This window comes from Cetorhinus maximus, chromosome 6, assembly GCF_964194155.1.
Source record: "Cetorhinus maximus chromosome 6, sCetMax3.hap1.1, whole genome shotgun sequence".
In the NCBI taxonomy this organism is placed as follows: domain Eukaryota; kingdom Metazoa; phylum Chordata; class Chondrichthyes; order Lamniformes; family Cetorhinidae; genus Cetorhinus; species Cetorhinus maximus.
In genome coordinates, this window is record NC_135884.1 from 101,859,359 (window position 1) to 101,880,417 (window position 21,059).

At 47.2% G+C, this 21,059-nt stretch overlaps 1 protein-coding gene across 1 annotated transcript in view; it reads left to right on the forward strand.

Moving 5' to 3' along the window:
- LOC144682303 (dynein axonemal heavy chain 5-like) overlaps positions 1 to 21,059 on the forward strand; it is a 319,205-nt gene that overhangs the window by 214,905 nt on the left and 83,241 nt on the right. Inside the window, exons 56-60 of the mRNA XM_078544778.1 lie at positions 5,141 to 5,264; positions 7,032 to 7,139; positions 9,884 to 9,998; positions 11,413 to 11,589; positions 13,458 to 13,658. Of these exons, the coding sequence (XP_078400904.1) occupies positions 5,141 to 5,264; positions 7,032 to 7,139; positions 9,884 to 9,998; positions 11,413 to 11,589; positions 13,458 to 13,658 (725 nt within the window). The remainder of the gene's footprint in view (positions 1 to 5,140; positions 5,265 to 7,031; positions 7,140 to 9,883; positions 9,999 to 11,412; positions 11,590 to 13,457; positions 13,659 to 21,059) is intronic.

Sequence of the window (21,059 nt, forward strand, 5' to 3'; positions counted from 1 at the left end):
ACTTTATCATTGTTTCCTTCTTGGAACAAAAAAGAAACAGATTGTTTCATAGAAATTAAATGGCCAATAAATTATGCAGTAACCTGGTGTTGAAATGTAAAATTACCAGATTCGTTTTCAACATGATGGTCTTGACATTTTCTGCACAGATTGTCCTTAACATTCATATCAGAAGCCATTCTACCATTGTGACATCCTTTTTGAAAATCCAATTAATAGAGAAATGAATAATAATATTTCCAAAATAGAGCAGTGAGTCATAGAGCTAGGTTATAAAACATATTTTGTAAAATTAGACTTTGGCCATTGATCTGTTTGGCATTGAGTCAATAATTTTGTGTCAAGCCACAAATGCAGCAGGATTTTCCCTTCGTTGGGCAGGCGAGGCGGGCAGGCCCAGGAACGGCTGTGAAAAAGATCACTGCCCGCAATCGGGCTCCGACCGCAATTTCACACTGTCAGGCCAATTAAGGCCCATCTAATGTGAAATGTGGCTCCGCACTGGCTGGGAAGGGTCGCGCGGGGGCTGGGGCCTGTTGGCCACCGGGTCCAATGGTGGCCCGGTTTAAAAGCTGCCCAAACAGCCCCTGGAAGCCTGCCATGAAGGACGTCCCCTGAACCTTCACGATGGACCCAAGTGCAGCTGGACACAGCAGGCAAAATAGCAGATCGGGTGGGCAGTCGGCACCCCCCCACCCGGCCCAGTTTTCTTGCTGAGTGCCTCGCCGTTCTCCTGGAGGAGGTGGCTGCCAGGAGGGGCACCCTTGTCCCCAGGGATAGGAAGAGGAGACCACCACACCTCACCAAGAGGGCATGGGAAGAGGTGGCATCAATGGTGAGCAGCCATGATGTGGTGTGGCGCACATGGGTAAGCGCTTCAATGACCTCCTGCACTTAGAAAGGTTGAGTACCATGTTGGCGTGGGTCAGTGCGCAGATGTGTAAGGTCTGGCCATCCCCCATGAACCTCAGAGGTGCTAGAGTCTGAGTGCCAACTGTCAATCACACCGGAGCTGGCCAAGGGGTGAGCCCTGGCTGCTTGGACTGAGCGCATTGTAGCTCGAGGCCCATGACTTGAATGTGCCTGCCATGTGTTCCTCAACTGGAGTTGGCCAGGCTGCAATGGAGCTGCAGTACAGAGTGGACTAATCAATGGTCCTCTGTTGTTTCAGGAGAAGACAGCCCATGACAAAATAGAAAGGTTGCAGACTGTCGGAGGCCCTGCTGGCTTCCTAATCCTCTCAAGGTAGAGCAAGACGCCCTGGAGCTCAAGAGCCAGCACACCCCACGTGCAACTGGGTGTGGAGAGGTGGGGGTGCCAGACGAAGATAAGAGCGCAGTGCACAGAGATGAGACTTTTGGCTAGAGCAACCATTCTAGTGCAGTCTCCTCATTGATGTGAGCCTCCAACCTGGCGTCTCCATTGATCATTGGAAGATGATGGCACCATGATGCAGATCTCCATTGTCTCACCAGGGTACCTGGCATGCACAGTCACAGTGTGATGGCTTTAACTAATGACATGTCCTTGTTCTCCCTTTTAGCCAACAGACACTTGATCTCTGGACCCCAAAGGGCCATCCCTGAAGGCAGAGGACCAGCACAGATACCAGCACCTCAGTGGGCATTAGACCAGCAGCTAGTTTTTTGGTGCATGTTGGTGAGGGCACTTCACAATCGCATGAGGTGCAGGCGGAGGGAGAGAGTGCCCAGGGCGCCGGCAGTAGGAGGACTGCTGGGGACCAGGACGATGCTCAGTTGAAGGCTGATGATGGGCCTCTGGAGTCGTCCATTAGCTGGCAGATGCTGGATGTCCAGCGAGTTGTGCAGGAGAATCTGGCAGAGATCCATGAAGGTGTGCATGCCATGGTCTCCGTTGTGGAGGAGACCATGCGGAGCTTGAGCGCTGCGTTGACCATCATGGTCGAGTGCACTGCCTCCTCCATTGAGAGAGTGGCGACTCTCATGGAGAGGCAGCTCCAGGGACAGAATAAGGGGTTACTGGGGTTGCGTTCAGACCTGCAAGCCTTCACACAGGCAATGACCTCAGGTGGTTAGTGTCTGTGGGAGATCGATGAGGCACCCAGTATCCCAACAAGGTGCCCATCCATCAAAGGTGCGCGGGGAGGTTCAGAGCAACTCACATTGGTACATGAGCTGTCTGTCGTCTCTGTAGGCTCCTCTCAGGGCACTCTGGATGACGGCAGCAGCTCCTCTGCTCCTCCGCCAGTGATCGTGGCATCTGATGGGGCTGCGGTGACTGGGGAGATGCCAGCCATGGCACTGGCTGCTCCCTCCCATGTGGGGCCAGCACAAGCTCCACTGGCCAGAGGACAACCACCAAGGTTATCAAGGCCAACAAGACAGCAGGCTGTCTCCAATGCCGGTGCCAGTGAAGGGGGAGCACCAAAACATAACACTTGGAAGTGTAAGTTAAAGGCACCATGAGCACAAGAGGGGCAGGTCATGGGGGATTTTATGTTCCTTTATGTTTATTTATTTATATAGGTCCGGGAATGAAGACCAAAGAATTTTATGTAAATAGTTTGGATTTCTCAAAATGAGATAAATTTTGTTTTTGCATGTTTCACCTCTTAATTTTATTGGCGCAGAGTATGCCAGTTTGTAATGCTGGCCGCAAGTGGCTCTGAACTTTATTGCACAGGCACTGAGTGTTCTTTGTGTTCAAATGAAAGGGTCCTTTCAGACATCTGGGATGGAGGTGGTGGCCCTGGCATGTGTTTGAAGCTGATCTTTGTTAGCATGGCTGAAGGAGCGTTGGATCAAGATGTTCCTGGTGTCCCTGCCTCCCTGGAGGTTACCGAGGTCTGGCTCCATGCCCTCAGCATTCTCCTCACCGTGCTCCTTGTCTGACTCACTACTGGACTCATCTGCTGTGGTTTGTGGACCTGCGTCAAGATCCTCTTCCTCCTGTGCCAGATTGTGGATAGCATGCAACCACTATCAGTGAAACTGCTCTCGGGGGTATTGTAGTGCTCCCCCTGAATGGTCCAGGCATTGGAAGCGCATCTTGAGAAAACCTATGGTCCTCTCTACCATAGCCCTTGTGGAGGTATGACTCATATTGTAACAATTCTCTGCCTCTGTTCTTGGGTGGCAGAGAGGCGTCATGAGCAGTTTCTTCAATGAATAGCCCTTGTCACCCAGCAACCATCCATCCAATTGGGCTGGAGCACTGAAGAACCTCGGAACCTCAGAATGTATGAGGATGTACACATCATGGGAGCTGCCAGGGTACCTTGCACAGACTTGCAGAATCTGCATCCTGTGGTCACACACTATCTGCATGTTCATGGAGTGGAAAGCCCTTCCTGTTGATGAAGGCACCTGGCTGACCCGCTGGAGCCTTGATGGCCACATGTGTGCAGTCAATGGCACCCTGGATGCTGGAGAACCCAGCAATTGCTGCAAAGCCTCTGGGTCGCTCAGCCTGGCTGGCCTCGTCCGTCCGGTAAAGAATAAATGTCAGTACTGGCCCGAACAGAACTTCTGTTAGCGGCTTGACACAACTGTGGACAGCTGATTGGGAGACTCCACACAGATCCCCCACTGAGCCCTGGAAAGAGCCAGAAGCATAGAAGTTGAGAGCCGCTGTGACCTTCAGAGCCACTGGAATGGGGTGTCCCACCTACACATTCAGAGCTGATCTCGGACCCAATCATCTGGCAAATGGAGGTCATAGTCTCCCTTGAGAGGCGGATCCTCCTTCGGCATTGCACCTTGGACATGTTGAGGTAGCTGCATCACCACCTGTAAACCCTGGCAGCAGGATGGTGGCATCTTCTGTGACTCATTCCACCTTGGACTTCCTGCTGGCCCTGCGCCCCTTGTGCCTGTGCCTTTTCTCCCACAGGTCTCTCCCCTGAAAGCTGCATAGGGACACGTGGCCTCCTCTCCCTTCTGCCCCGCTCTTCCTCCTCAGAGGAGGTGCCTCCAGCAGAGGCCACAATCCCCATTACCAGGGTAACAGAATACTGTCTGATGCCTGGAAGGGTCCACAGAGTCAAAATCCTCCAGGGGCCTTGGAGACACCAAGGAGATTTGAAGGGATGTCTGGACATGCTAAGAATGAAGCTCAGAACAGAGATGAAGCTGTCAAGTTCAAATAAGCAACCAGCAGCAAACTATCTCCAAAACTCCTCACTACGCACACTGGCAATGCTGCTGACCCTTTTTATCCTACCCTTGGATGAGGTTTGTGAAAATATCGGCTGGCTGCCTGTCTGTTTTTCCCGTGCGACGAGCGGAAAATCGCATGGCAAGGAAAAATCGCAGTCAATTGGACTGTGAAGGGTCGTAATTGACCGCTTAATTAACAGTGGGTGCTGCTCTGGCTCCTGTGCTCGCTCGTCGAACAAAATATCGCATGAGTGCATGATGACGTCGGATGCACTATTTTACTCCCATTCAGGGTGGACATGTGCCCGCCCGCCCGCGGGACAAAAAATTCTCCCCATAGGGATTAAGTTCAACCATGTGGGATGTAAACGTTTTTAAAAATCCAACCTCCGATTCCAACTTGCTTCCAGGCAGAGAATTCTCGCTTTGAGAGAAGCAGGGTACGGACATGAGCAACCACCCTCTCCCAGGGGCTGGATAGGCCAATGAAGAATTATCCTGAGGATGCTGGCCTCACATTTAATTTGTATTCCAGGCATAACCCTGGCCAGCTGGGTTTCCCAGGCCACGGGAGATCAGGCAGCTAAAGGGAAATGAGAACTGCTATATGGTTAAGCACTATAAGTCCAGCACTGCTTGTAGGCAAGGGAGAGCAGGAATGCTTTCCCCCAGCCCCACAGAGCTTACCTTCATCTTTGACATTCTACCATTGGTCCCAGCCCATCCAAAGCCCAATTGGAAATCCCTCGGGATCAGACCCCTTCTGGAATTGGGGGCTCGACACATCCTCCTCCCCAAGATCCATAACCACATTGCACTCATTAATGCTGTACCTACCTGCTCCTGGGGCTGCAGCTTCCTCGAGAGTGTTCCCCTCCCAACAGGGAACCAAGGCTGCCAATCAGGCTAGATTCTAGGTGGAATCCTGTTTTCTTTAAAAAAAGGACATGCATTGTGCAGTTATATCCATGGTTTTAATCATTGTATTTGTTTTCCTTTAGTGTCCGACCACTTCTTGTCCTCATTTGTGATTGATTGCACTATGACGGTGAAACAGCAAGTGGTGGGGTGTATGGGTACCTTCCAAGATGGTGTAGCAGAGAAATGTGTGTTGTACTTTGAAAGGTGAGTCAACCAACTGATTGATAATTAGCCAATGAATTCAGAGAAATTACAGATGGAAAATATTGGAATATTTCAATCTTTCACATCCAAATAGTATGAATAAGAACATCTCGATATTATTTCCAGGGTATTGCTAATTGAAACATTGGGCTGAATTTTACATGCCACCTGCGGTGAGAAAGCAGGCAGGTGGACCCATAATTTAGGACACCATGCCATCTGCTGCCGGTATGCCCGCCCCTGCCTCTTCCAAAATTTTACAGGCAGCCAGAGAGGGTCCACCTGCCTGTGGACCAATTGAGGCGCTAAAATGAGCAATTAATGCCCAGTTAAAGGCTTTATCCCACCACAGGTTCGATATAATGGCAACAGGAGAGGCTTGTGCCCAACGTGTAGCCCAGTGGGGTTAACCCTGCAGGCCCCCAGCCAGTGAAAGGGGAGGCGCATCCTTCCCAGGCACCCTGTTTTAACTGGAGGCTCCTCCACAAAATTTTGCCATTCACATCCACCCTTCCACCCCCCCCTGTCCAGCATGCACCCTCCCCCCCACCCCCAACCCCTCCGCTGTCAGCCTGGCCCCAGTGAGATCTCGGATTTACCTGAATGACCAGGTCCATTGCTGAATGCCACTTCTTTGGCCTACCTGCAGCACTTGCAGTGGCCACCGCTGCTCCTTGCAGAGCTGCCAGCCTCCGATTGGCAGGCAGCTCTATGAGGCAGGATGTCCTCCTGAAGATGAACAGAAGTTCTGTCTCTCGCTAATTAAAGGACTGTTGCCTGAAAAATTCAAGTGGGGCATGCTGACTAAGCAAAGGTGGGTTCACCCCTGAAATTTACGCTGCTGTATGGGGAGCCTGCCCTCAGTGTAAAACCCATTCCATTGTTTACTGCAATGTAGATTTTACACATGACATAATTACACTTACACTCCAACATTGTCCACTTGTAAACATGAAAAGGGCAGTAATTCATGTGGCCCAATTAACATCAATAGGATAGTCATATTTTGGAAACCCTAGAAATCACTGACTAAGCTTCCAGTGTAGTGATCTGCTGTATCACCTAGAAACTTTGAAGATCAGAGGTTCTCCAACAGCAAAAGGTATCCACAGTTATGTTCACTGTTTAATTTGTGGCTGGCAGCTGAATCTATTTAGCTACATGCTGAAGTATGGACACCCAACATAGATCCTTCAACCAGGAAATATCTCAAGAATGAGTTTCCCCTTAATGCATTTGTATGCATTTTTATCCCAGATATTTATTGAAGCCATTCCAGGGAATCCTTTCTATTGCAAATTCTCTGGAATAATTTAATTTTTAGCCATTATTTATGTTTTTATAATTTATTTTTAGTTAAATTGTATTTTAAAAAGAATTACTTGAAAATAGCCATTCTTATGCTCAATTACATTGGGACTGAAGAAGAATGAATTTTAATTTGGTAAATACATTATATACCAGTTATCCAGAAATAAGAAACATGAATTTGAGATATAAAGGCCACTCCTGTAGTTCTGTGTAAACCATTGAGTTGGCCTCTGTAGCACAATAACAAGACATACAAAAAAATGATCAACTTTTAGTTATCTGTAACAGTTTTCGTTAAATATATGTGTTATGTTAAATGTATTTATTAACACTGTCATAAAACATTTTCCATAGCAGCTATGGCAAGCAGGTAGTAAGTTGTGCTCCTGAAAATTTGTCACAAATATGAAATTGTTAATTGTACTTGGATAACCAGCTTTGATTTTGCATTGACAGGTTCCGGCGGTCAACACACGTTACACCTAAATCCTACCTGTCCTTCATTCAGGGCTATAAAGCTGTATACCAGGAGAAACGATTAGAGCTGCAAACTGTGGCAGAAAGGTGGCGTAAGCTGGCCCATCCTGCAATAAACATTCTCAGTTCATTTTCAAAATGTATTGTGTATTTTGCAAAAATGAGAAAAGAAAGAACTTATATTTATATAACACCTTTTACAGCCAATAAAATAATTTTGAAGCACAGGGCTGAATTTTCCCTGCCCATTGGAGACAGGCTGGGAGATGGGAGGGCTGGCAAAATGCTGTGAGGAGGAGTCAGAAGAGGTACCCTATGTCTTCCCACTGCCATGCCATATTGCCAAAGGTGGGAAAAATTGTGTCTTGGCCGCCTGCCCAGTGGAAAATTGAGCCATTTAAGTGACAAATTAGGGGCATTTTCCCTGCCACTGTGTGGAGAGACCACTAGGTAAAACGTTGGAGCCTCCCAATAGTTTCCGGTGGCGGGGGTGGGGTGGGTGAGTCTTTGATGGGCTCTCCATGGCCCATGGAGTGTGCCCTCAACTGCAATGGCTACCTTTGTGACAACGGCATCCCGATCACCAGCACTGGCTGCCAGGCCATGGCTTCTCCCACCCTTACTTGTCTTTGGGGGTGTCCCACCACTAAGGCGCATTCTGCCTCCAGCTGCATGGCCACCTCTTGTAATGGCGCTGGCTGATTGGCTTGCAGCTCTTGGCGATGGGCCACTGTCATTATTTGGCCGGCAGCAATGTGTCACTCCAAGTCCTGCTGCCTGCCTTCCACTTTCGGCCCCGGTGGCAGGACTTGCCAATAAGTGGCAAAATTCAACCTGTAGTCACTGCTGTAATGTAGGAAACGTGGCAGCCAATTTGTTCACAGTGAACTCCTACAGGAGTAAATAAATGATCAGGTAATAAGACCATAAGACATAGGAGCAGAAATTAGGCCATTCGGCACATCGAGTCTGCTCCGCTATTCAATCATGGCTGATAAGTTTCTCAACCCCATTCTCCCGCCTTCTCCCCGTAACCTTTGATCCCCTTACCAATCAAGAACCTATCTATCTCGGTCTTAAATGCACTCAATGACCTGGCCTCCACAGCCTTCTGTGGCAATGAATTCCATAGATTCACCACTCTCTGGCTAAAGAAGTTTCTCCTCATCTTTGTTCTAAAAGGTCTTCCCTTTACTCTGAGGCTGTGCCCTCGGGTCCTAGTCTCTCCTACTAATGGAAACATCCACTCTATCCAGGCCTTTCAGTATTCTGTAAATTTCAATCAGATCCCCCTCATCCTTCCAAACTCCATCGAGTATAGACCCAGAGTCCTCAAACGTTCCTCATATGTTAAGCCTTTCATTCCTGGGATCATACTCGTGAACCTCCTCTGGACCCTCTCCAGGGCCAGCACATCCTTCCTGAGATACGGGGCCCAAAATTGCTCACAATATTTTAAATGTGGTCTGACCAGAGCCTTATAAAGCCTCAGCAGCACATCCCTGCTTTTATATTCTAGTCCTCTCGAAATAAATGCCAACATTGCATTTGCTTTCCTAACTACCGACTCAACCTGCAAGTTAACCTTAAGAGAATCCTGGACTAGGACTCCCAAGTCCCTTTGCACTCCAGATTTATGAGTTCTCTCCCCATTTAGAAAATAGTCTATGCCTCTATTCTTCCTACCAAAGTGCATGACCTCACACTTCCCCACGTTGTATTCCATCTGCCACTTCTTTGCCCATTCTCCTAACCTGTCCAAATCCTTCTGCAGCTTCCCCACCTCCTCAATACTACCTGTCCCTCCACCTATCTTTGTATCATCTGCAAACTTAGCCAGAATGCCCTCAGTTCCTTCATCTAGATCATTAATGTATAAAGTGAAAAGTTGTGGTCCCAACACTGACCCTTGAGGAACTCCACTAGTCACCGGCTGCCATCCTGAGAAGGACCCCCTTATCCCCACTCTCTGCCTCCTGCCAGACAGCCAGTCTTCTATCCATGCTAGTACCCTGCCTCTAACATCATGGGCTCTTATCTTACTGAGCAGCCTCCTGTGCGGCACCTTGTCAAAGGCCTTCTGGAAGTCCAAGTAGATAACATCCATTGGCTCTCCTTTGTCTAACCTGCTTGTTACCTCCTCAAAGAATTCTAACAGATTTGTCAGGCATGACCTCCCCTTGATGAAACCATGCTGACTTTGCCCTATTTTACCATGCACTTCCAAGTATTCTGAAATCTTATCCTTAATAATGGACTCTAAAATCTTACCAACGACCGAGGTCAGGCTAATCGGCCTATAATTTCCCGTCTTTTGCCTCACTCCTTTCTTAAACAGGGGGGTTACATAAGCGATTTTCCAGTCCTCTGGGACCCTCCCTGACTCCAATGATTCCTGAAAGATCACCACTAACTTATTATTATTACTAATAATAGTAATCTGTTTCTTAATGATAATTCAGGGATAAATTTTGGCCAGGACTTCATAAGAACTCCCCTGCTCCTCTTTTAGTGCCTTGAGATCTTGTAAATTAATTCAAGTGGGGAACCAGCACCTTTGTTTAATGTCTCATCCAAAAACAGCACTCCCTCAGTTATGCACTAAAGTCTCAGCCTAGATTTTTGTGCTTAAGTCTCTGGACTGGGACTCGAACCCATAAGCTTCTGATTCAGATGATGATGTTACTACTGAGCCACAGCTGACACATTCTGTGATTGGCCACATTCAGGTTGGCCATTTTATTCAGTTATATTTGTTTCTTTTTCTTTCTGTTATTTAAAAGCAAAAGTGAAATTGTGAATAATGTTCTTGTCTTCTTTTTCTCTTAAAGAATGAAGACTGGTTTGCAGAAATTGAAAGAAGCCTCGGAATCAGTTGTGGCACTCAGCAAAGAACTGGAAATAAAAGAAAAGGAGCTTAAAATAGCTAATGACAAGGCCGATATGGTAATGAGATGAGAAATAACAACAATGAAAAGAGGTTAAAATGCATCAGTTTCATTTTTTGGCTTTTCAAAATATTATTCTTTGGACAATTTTTAATCCATGATGCATTTGAAAATGATTATCTATGCCAACTATATTATATTCTGATATTGATTTTAAATTCATACTAATTGTGTAATTTTTGCGGGATGTCACAAATCAGTTGTTCGTAAATCATGGAGATTAATGACTGTATTTAAATACCATAATGAATGTATACTGTTGTTTCTAACCACCTTTTGCACCAAGGTGACAGTATCCTATAGTAGTACTAGGGACAAATGATTAACATAGTTCTTGTACAATAAAGGGCCATTATCTTATGTTTGTTCTCTATCTGAAAAGTTTGAATATTTATTAAGAATGAACACAATGCGTTGAAAATAATTGTCAAGAATTCTTTCACAGTAACTGTTGAAATAACTTTTAGAAGTTGAGTCTGGGTCCTGTGTTTCAATCAGGGTGTTTCAATCTAAATCTACCAAAACATTTGGAAATGGTTCCAACATACATGTCACAGATTGGTAAGATGCAACCCTGAGCCTGAGTCAGAATATATCCTCTGATTTCTTAAGCCACTTCAATTCTCCCCTGGCTGGCATCCTATCTTCCACCCTCTCTAAGCTTGAGCTCATCCAAAACACTGTATCTCATATCCTAACTCACACCAAGTCCCATTCACCTATTATCCCTATTATATAAGTGCTCACTGACCCCATTGGCTCCAGGTGTATGAACACCTAAATTTTAAAATTCTCACCCTCATCTTCAAAATTCTGCATGGCCTTGCCTTTTTCTATCTCTGTAATCTTTGTTGTTAGATGCTGTGTGTGGTTTGGTAGTTCTCATGAAGAGGTTCAGAGCCTTGTATAGTTTAACAGTAAGTGTTTGTTAACTATTCATAACTATGTTTGTATATACAGCATAAGGTCTGAATTAAGAGCTGGCTCCATGCTTGCCTCTATAAATGTCTATGTCCAGTACAAAACTGCCCTCTACACTCAGATCATGTGTTCCTTTACATCACACTGTGTGTGGTATTGTACCTAGTCCCACCCTTTCAATGCCAGACCCTTATACTACAATCTTCTCCAGCATTTCAACCCTCTGAGAACTCTGCATTCCTCCAATTCTGGTGCATCACTTAATTCCTTCACCCCATCAATGGCATCCATGCCTTCAGCCATCTAGGATGGATGCTGTATACTGTATTCTTGCCACTGTATACATGGCACAAGCAAGGTTGATATTGCAGAAAGATGAGGTACATTGGTACATTACAAAGTTGGAATGAAGTTGGAAGGAAATCTAGTTACAGATCCTTCACGCTAATATGAGTGTTTAATAACAGTATTTATTAATTGTTGTTTCATAGGTATTGAAAGAGGTGACTCTGAAGGCTCAGGCCTCAGAGAAAGTGAAAATGGAAGTACAAAAGGTTAAAGACCGAGCCCAGGCAATTGTGGACGGTATATCTGCAGATAAGGCAGTGGCTGAACAAAAACTTGAAGCTGCCAGACCGGCACTGGAGGAAGCTGAGGCTGCGCTGCAGGTGAAAAGGGCAACATGTAGTGTCATATTTGTGAAAGTGTTTCAATGACAAGAATCACACTAAAGTATCATAAAAGTATGATAGCTCAAAAAGCTTCTTGCAGTGAGACGTTTTAAATGTTCATGCATTTCAGGCTTGCTGCATGCAATCTCCAGTGTTAATACTTTTTGATATTATTTATAAGCACGTGCAATGATCCATTTAGATTGAGAGGACTTTTTATCCTCAGACATACAAACCAGTCCAGTCAATATCAAATATTGCAGTAGGGTTTGCTTTCATCCGTGCTGCATCCAAGTATATACAGAAGTATGTGTGCATGCTTAGGCAAAATAATTTCCATTGGGATCAATATAAATTGCAGGGACGGCCTTGTTCATTTACACAGGCAGTATATTTTTACCACAACAATGGGTTTTGGAGATGAAGCAAGTCCTGTTTAGATGCAGGTTAATTGGATCATCTGTATGGTAATGGGGTGAAATCCTCAATTGTTAGAAGCAACCTGGGAGTCAACATTGCAGGGCAGGATTGGCTTTTCTGCACATTTGTACATAAGAAGCAGGAGATGATCAGTGGAAAATGTTGCTCCCATCACCATTCATTGTGTCACGGGCAGTACTTCAATAAAAATGGCTGAAACTGCTGGTGAGAAGCAGCCCTACAGTAAAGCAGTTAAGTATAGGGAGGCTGAGAGATGGTGCTATATACTTATACCACATCTCTTTATAAGACTATGCCAGTTTGATGGAAAGCATTTTCACTATGGTGAACCTCTCTCTGCTTAAACTAAATGTTTCTCCCTAAAGGGTTTTGGATGCTTTCAATTAAAAAAAAAACTTTTTTTCTGCGAATGTGCTGTGCCACAATCAGGTAGGAAATGAGTCTGATCCACATAATGAGTTCCCAAACTTGATAAGGTTGTTGGAGAAGGTTTGGTGCTTTCCTATAAAAAGACAATATTGAGACAGCTGGGCTGAATTTTCCTGGCTGGGTTGCAATCTGGACGTCAGCCTCAATTCTGAGCTGGGAAACCGGAAGTGGCAATGGCGGGATGGCATACACGATGGAGGTAGCCAATTAGGAAGCCTCCTCCGGGAGCCCCGTCCAATTAAGTATGGTGGACAGACGAGGGAAATGGGAGGCCCAATTGGAAGGTTCACAGTGATGTTTGGCCAGAACTACCCATTGGGAGAGGTGGGTACTGCTGAGGCAAAATGGAGGTGCACTCTGCAGCATAGGGAAAAATTAAAAATCTTGCATGGTCGCAACTGTTAGGCCATCATTGCAGAATGAATACCCTCCACAGGATGATTTGCAGCCAAGGCTTTGGGCGTCACATCCCAACAGTTCTGTGCTGGGGTGAGTGAGAAAGGGTGTCGATGGCCCCCTGACATGCCCTCGGGAAACCTCCTCCTAACGCGATCTCTGGACTCAGCAGGGGCCTGTCAGAAAGCGCCCAGCAGTGCAACCACCTCTACCCAACTGGCTAATTAATTGGTTACCCATTGCTGGGTAACCTCTGCCTCATTGACCCAGCCTCTGTCAAGATTGTTTGGAGGCAGGAATGTTGGGTAGTTGACCCAACACAATATTTTACAAATTTTTCCATGGTCCGCCTCTCAATCTGCCTCCACAGGACCAAAACGTTCAGCCCAGTGATTTAAATCCAGCCTGTCAGCGCAATCTCTAAATGCCTGGTACAGAACCTCATTGCTGAACCCCTAAAAGCTGATCACGGGCCTGCTCCCTTGGACAGAAAGAGTGATAGATGTTGCAGGGAGCCGTTTGTACTTCATCTTATTATCATTTATTCATGCCAAGGTTTCACACTCAACATATTAATCCATTCCCTCTAACCATTGCAGACAATTAAACCAGCTGACATAACCTTAGTGCGAACACTTGGTCGTCCTCCTCATCTGATTATGAGAATAATGGACTGTGTGCTGCTGCTTTTCCAAAGGAAGCTGAACCCACTGAAACTTGATGTAGAAAGGAACTGTGTTATTCCATCATGGCAGGAATCACTGAAACTTATGGCGGGAAACCTCCTACAAGCATTACAGGTACTGTGCTGGGAATTTCAGAAGTGACTAATATAGTCAGATAACACATGAGATAACTGTATAGACGCATCTATATTCAGGAAATAAGCAGTGTGTTCTGCATATGTTCATTGATGCAAGGAAAATTAGAAGCCTTCATCCTGCTCAAAAAGTGAAAAGCCTATTCAAAAAATTCTCTATTTTTAGTGTTGCTGAGAAAAAGAGACTTGCCATCAAAGCTTTTTGTCTTGCACTTATCAGGAAAGCTTGCAAGAATTTTCCAACTGTAATGGGGGAACAAGAATTTATGCTAAATGAGAAGAGAGTGCTGATTGGTTGGCTAGTGGACTCTGATTGGTGGAGGTGTTACCATGGAGAATGCTGCATGGAACAGTTAACTGCCCAGCTTTGTTCAAATTGAAACCGGGCAGGTCGACTCTGATTAGTCAAGGCATTGCCCTGGGAAATGAACCACAGAATGACTGTTCTCTAAGCTTCTGTTTAGTTGAAAAAGATGCAATGTGTGGGCATGTTCCTTTATCTGCAAAGGACAAAGCCCTGTATATGAATATATGTGGCTTCCAGCATGCGTAACTGAGCCACACTGCAAGCCTAGCTTAAATTGGTTTTTTAGTGTAATTCTTAGCACAATCAGGATTGTTTAGCAAGTGTTGTCCAATCGTGGAACCACATATAATGTTGGACACTATATTTTGAATTTTGCAAGCACAAGCTGGTTGGGTACAGTCAGTACTTTGCCTTTGCGAACGGCCGAAGAGATGTGCTGTTTGATACGACCTGCCAATCATTGGGACATACAGTCTATATACCTGGCATCAGACTGGCACTGAAATTCATATTGCTCATTTATATGAGGGGCAGAACATCTTTTTGGCTTGACAGCAGCATCCTGTTAGTGGAGAATACCACTTGTGTTGCTACTGTAAAGTAACAGCATGCAACGGCTTGCTTCATTTGTTGCTCAAATCTTTGAGACACCTACCCTTCCAGGGTAATCCGAGGTAGACTGGGCACTTTTCAGGACTGAAAGAGGCAACCTTAGGCCCATTCATGATTTTGCACAGCATACAATGAACAATGATCTGATCAGGGCAACCACTGTCCCAGAGGATGGCTTTGATGTGCCCTATTTCAGCATCAAACCTGCATGGTGAGCAAATGGCTCGGGCCCTATTTATGAGGCTGCCGATACAGTCAATCTTATAGTGCGTAGAAATGTAGGAATTTCAATGTGTATATTGACCAGTGAAGGTAGACTTGCAGTAGACAATAGGAGAGAACCCATTGGCAGATTTCTCAACCAGCATGTCGACGAAAGGGAGCTTGTTTGACTGCTAGGTGAATTTGAGCACAGCTTGAAGCCCATTAAGGTGTGTAAGGAAGCTTTCACATTCAGCTGTGCATTCAAATATCGAAAACCTATCACCTCGTATCGGGAATATGCAAGGGATAGGAGGTTAGGTGTCATTTCATCGAAAATGTGTTTTTCATGGAATCCGACAAAGATGTATGTGAGCGCTGGACCTAGAGGGGATCCCATGGCAACAGCATCTATTTTGGTATTCATGGTGTTGTTAAAACTAAACTCAGCCAAATTGCTGAATTCATAAGTTCAATGAATACAGATACATATAGTGATGGTGTGCTGGGATTGCCATGATATGATGATTCAGAGCAAATGTCTATGGCTTCCTTGAGCGGTAGGCACATTGATGAATAGGTTAGCAATGTCGAATGAGCACGTGAACGCGACATTGCCATTGACATGCAAGTCCTGTATGGCCTTCGCAAAGGTGAAGGAGTCCTTCACCATGTATATGGAAAACTTGTTCACAACTAGTTATAGTAACTCGTCGTACCATTTGGCCAATTCATATTGTGCAGAACCAGTCATGGATAACATAGGAAGTAATGGGACTTCACTTTTATGTATCTTGGGCAGCCCATACATACATGGAAGCTCAGAGCCATGAGGACGAATTCTATCATAAATACCACCTGGCAGCTCGTTACTGGGTTGTCCTGGAGGCCTTGCAACACTACCAGACATTCACTTTGCATGTGAAAATCAGCCAATTTGTTTGGAATCTGGCAAATGCATGCATTAGATCAGCTCGGCACACTTTAAAGGATTCAGCATCTTCAGTGGATGCTGGTTTGTGGCAGGAGGTGGGAAGGAGAAAGGAAGGCAGGTAATCAGGGAAGAGAAGGGACAGCTGGGAATTCTCAGGAAATTTCTCCTCAAATCAGAAAGGAAGGTAGTGAGGGTAGAAGTGACACTCAAAGACTTAAATGTTTCCATTTTAGTAAGTTTGGGCACACAAAGTTATGGGGAAAACCTATTGCATTAATGGAACACAGAAAAGTACTGGAAGTAAGAGTACTGTGGGTTTGGAGATTCAGAGACAAGAAAAAACATTGGTTTGTGTACAGGTGGAGCAGGAAGAATCAGTGGTAGCTAAAGAAGTGGGAATGTATTCACAATTTATCCAAGGGGGTTCTGAAGGGCAGGTTACAGAAATGTTTAAAGATTGTATATGTGAAGGGAAAGTCTATCCATGTGTACAGGATGGAGCAGGCAAAGATATCAAAATTTTAAGGAACACGGGGACTAGTCAGTCCTTAATGTTGTGGGATAGTGATATTTGTTCTCCAGATGGGGTATTGTTGGAATGAGTATTAATAAGTGGGATTCATGGAGGCACTAAACATGTTCCATTGTGTAAAGTAAATTTTAAAAGCAGGTTGTAAATAGGCGAGGTGATTGTTGGGGTAGTGGAAAAATTGCCCATTACAGGGGTTAAATTGATCCTAGGAAATGATATAGCTGGGTCACAGATGTTGGTGATGCCTACTGTTTTTGAGCAGCCTGTGGAGACGCAATCAACAGAGATGTTGCAGAAAGAGCATCCTGGATTGTTTCCAGATTTTGTAGTAACAAGATCACAAACTCTCAGGTTGAAACAGGAAGAAGAATCTAAAAGACAGGGGAAGGATGTTAACATCCAGTTAGCTGGATCTGTCTTTGAAAAGATAGTTTAGGAAGAGAAGGTGGAAGGGAGTGAGACTGAAGTGTTAGCTCAGTGAAACTAGTAGAGTTACAACAGAAAGATGCATGAATAAAGCCGTTATACCAGACAGCTTATTCTGAAACAGAGGCAGAATGTATTCCAGAGTGTTATTAACTTAAAAATAATGAGCAGAAATTTTCGCTGAGCGGGCGGGTGCACGCCTGACCTGCTCGAGCGTAAAATGACGAGAGATGACATTGGGCGAGTGTTCCGATGTCATCGTGCACTTGCGCGATATTTTGCTCGGCAGGCATGCACGGGAGTTCGAGTTGCGCCCGCCATTAATTAAGAGACCAGTTAAAGCCCTTGAAAATCCAATTGATGATGATTTGATGTTGTCGGGCAAATTTTCACTCGTCACACGGACAAAACAGGCAGGCGGGCAGGCCACAATTTGCAAAACCTCATCCACGGACGCGATAAGGAGGGTCAGCAGCATTGTCAATGTGAGTAGTGAGGAGTTTTGGAAATAACTTGCTGCTGGTGGCTTATTGGTACTTGTCAGCTTAATGTGATTGGAGCTTCATTTCTTAACTCATCGGTGTCTTCCAGGCCCCCTGAAGATTCAGACCATGTGGACCCTTCCAGGCATCAGACAGCCTTACCTTACCCTGTTATTGAGGGTTATGGTCTCCGCTGGAGGCACCTCCTCTGAGGAGGAATAGAGGGGCAGAAGGGAGAGGAGGCCAAGTGTCCCTATTCAGGGGAGGGACCTGTGGGAGGAGAGGCGCAGGTACAAGGAGAGCAAGGCCAGCAGGAAATCCAAGGTGGAAGGGGCCGCAGAAGATGCCACTATCCTGCTGCCAGGGTTTATAGGCGGCGACGCAGCTACCTCAATATGTCCGACGTGCAATGCCGAAGGAGACTTGGCCTTTCCAGGGAGACCGTGACCTCCATTTGCCAGATGATTGGGCCTGAGATCAGCTCCGACTGTGTGGGTGGACACCCCATGCCAGTGGCTCTGAAGGTCACAGTGGCCCTCAACTTCTAAGCCTCCGACTCTTTCCAGGGCTCAGTGGGGATCTGTATGGAGTCTTACAATCAGCTGTCCACAGTTACGTAAAGCTGGTGACAGAAGCTTTGTTCAGGTGGGTATTGACTTTTCTTCATTTCCATACGGACAAGGCCAGCCAGGCTGAATGAGCCAGAGGCTTTGCAGTGATTCCTGGGTTCCCCCCCATCCAGGATGCCATTGACTGCACACATGTGGCCATCAAGGCACCAGCGGGTCAGCTGGGTGCCTTCGTCAACAGGAAGGGATTCCAGTCCATGAGCGTGTAGATAGTGTGTGATCACAGGATGCAGATTCTGCAAGTCTGTGCAAGGTACTCTGACAGCTCCCATGACGCATACATCCTCAGATACTCCCAGGTGCCAAGGCTCTTCAGTGCTCCAGCTCGACTGGATGGATGGCTGCTGGGTGACAAGGGCTATCCATTGAAACGGTGGCTCATGACACCTCTCTGCCACCCAAGAACAGAGGCACAGCAGTCGTACAACAGGAGCCATGTCTTCACAAGGGCGGTGGTGGAGAGAAACCATAGGTCTTCCCAAGATGCGCTTCTGATGCCTGGACCATTCAGGGGCCGCACTGCAATCCCCCCCAGAGCGGGTGTCACTGATAATGGTTGCATGCTGCGCTCTGCACAATCTTGCACTGGTAAGGGGGGACCCGCTGGAGGAAGAAGATGTTGACGCAGCTGCACAGGCCACAGAGGATGAATCCAGTAGTGAGTCAGAAGAGGAGCATGGTGAGGAGAATGCTGAGGGCGTGGGGGCAAACCTCGGTAACCTCCAGGGAGGCAGGAACACCAGAGACACCTTGATCTAACACTCCTTCAGCTAGACTGCCAAATAAGAACTACCACCACATGCCAGGGCTGCCGCCTCCATCCTGGATTACAGAAATGACCCTTTCCTTGGCCCCCAAGATATACTCAGTGCCTGTGCAATAAAGTTTCGAGCCACCCATGTCCAGCATTACATACTGGCCTACCCTGCACCTACAAAATAAATGAAGCGTACTCAGGCCAATAACACAAAAGCAAATGTAATTTTATGTTGGATCTCACATGGTATTGGTGGGAAAAAAAAGTGTTGGTAGTCACACCATTAAGAAAAAAAAAACAAAATGTGGAAACAAAAGATCACCCGTGACCAGTCCCTCTTGTGTTTAAGGTGCTTTAAACTTACGTTTATGGGTGCTATGTCTAGGTGCTTCCTCCCCACACTGGCACCAGCATTGGAGACAGCCTGCTGACTTTGCTGTCCTGTTGGCCTTGATGACCTTGACAGTCGTCCTCTGGCCTGTGGAGCCTGTGCTGGCCCTACCTGGGCAGGAGCAGCCAATGCAACGGCTGGCATCTCCCCAGTTGCCACAGCTTCACCAGATGCCACTGTCACTAGCAGAGGGGTGGAGGAGCTGCTGCCGTCATCCAGAGTGCCCTTAGAGGAGCCTGCACAGATGACAGGTAGCTCTTGCGCCAACATGAGGTCGCTGTGGACCTCCCTGCTTGCCACTGATGGACGGGCACCTAGCTGGGATACTGGGTGCCCCATCCATATTGCACACAGACACTGACCTCCTGAGGTTAGTGCCTGTATGAGGGCTTGCAGATCTGAGCACAACCCCAGGAACCCCTAATTCTGTTCCTGGAGTAGTCTCTCCATGAGAGTCGTCACTCTCTCCATGAGGAGGCATTGTGCTCGGCCATGAGGGTCAACGCAATGCTCACGCTCCGCAGGCACTCCTCCACAACGGAGGCCATGGCACGTATATCCTTGTGGATCTCCGCCAGATCTTCCCGCACACTCCACGTCTGGCATCTGCTGCCTAATGGATGACTCCAGAAGCCCATCATCAACATTCAATTGGGCATCGTCCTCGTCTTCAGCAGTCCTCTGACTGCCGGCGCCGTTGGCTCTCTCTGCCTCTGCCCGCACCTCAAGCAAATGTGAAGTGACCTCACCAATGTGCAACGAGACACTAGTCACTGAACTAATGACCACTGAGGCGCTGGTATCTGTGCTGGTGCCTGGTTCAGAGAGTGAGTGTGATGCAGATGCTTGGGGACCATGGTGGTCCTCCGTTGTCAGGGGTGGGCCTTCAGGGTCTGGAGAGCGAACGCCTGCTTGCAAACCTAAAAGGGGGAGCAAGGACATGTCATTAGTTAAAGTCATCACACTGTCACTGTGCGTGCCAGGCACCCTGGTGAGACGATGGAGTTCTGCATCATGGTGCCCTCGTCTTCCAATGATCAATGGGGACTCCAGGTTCGAGGCTCACATCAATGAGGAGACTACACTAGTATGATTGCACAAGCCAAAATTCTCACCTCAGTGCACTGCACCCTCACCTTCGTCTGACACCCTAGCCTCACCACGGCCGCTTGACCGAGGTGCATGGCGCCTCTCGAGCTCCAAGGTCTCCTGCTTGTACCGGGAGAGGATAAAGAGGTGTGGGGGTCCTCCGCCAGTCCGCGACCTCTCAATGTTGTTATGGGATGTCTTCCCCTGAAAGTACAGAGGAGCAATGATTAGCCCACTCTCTACCAGCAGCATCATTGCAGCCTGGCCAACCCCACCTTGCAGGGCACATCAAGGCGCAAAGGCACTCAGTCAAAGCAGCCAGGGCTCACCCCCTTGGCCAACGCCGGCATGATTGACAGTTGGCACTCAGACTCTAACACCCCTGAGCTCCATGGAGGGACAGCCAGCCCAAAACAATTGAACACACTGACCCATGTCAACACGGTACCCTTCCTGAGTGCAACGGGTGATTAAAGTGCTCCGGCACTGCGCCCAGGTGCACCGCACCACATTGTGGCTGCTCACCCGGGCTGCCATTTCCTCCTATGCCTTATTTGTGTGGCGCAGTGGCCTCCTCCTTCCATCTCTGGGGACAAGGGTGTCCCTTCTGGCAGCCACCTCCTCCAGGAGGGCAGCGAGGCACTTGTCGGAAAAAAGGGGATCCGAATGGACAGCTGACCTGCCCTCCCACCTGGCGTTTTCTGCTGCACTCAAGTCCATCCTTGCAATGGCTGACAGATGTCCTTCCCTGGCAGCCTTTCTGGAGCTGCCTGGGCCATTTTTAAAGCAGGTTTTAAAAAGGTCGCCATTGGACCTGGCGGCCGACAGGCACCCGCTCCTGCTTGGCCCTTCCTGGCCAGTGTCGAGCCGCGATTCATCCATGAAATTGCGGTTGGGCCCCGATCACGGGCGGCGGTCAGATTCCTGACCGCCCCCACCGAGCCTGCCCAACGAAGGCAAAATTCTGCCCAATGTGTTAATGAGGAAATGGAGACCATCACTTGTTCTGGCAGATGAAAAT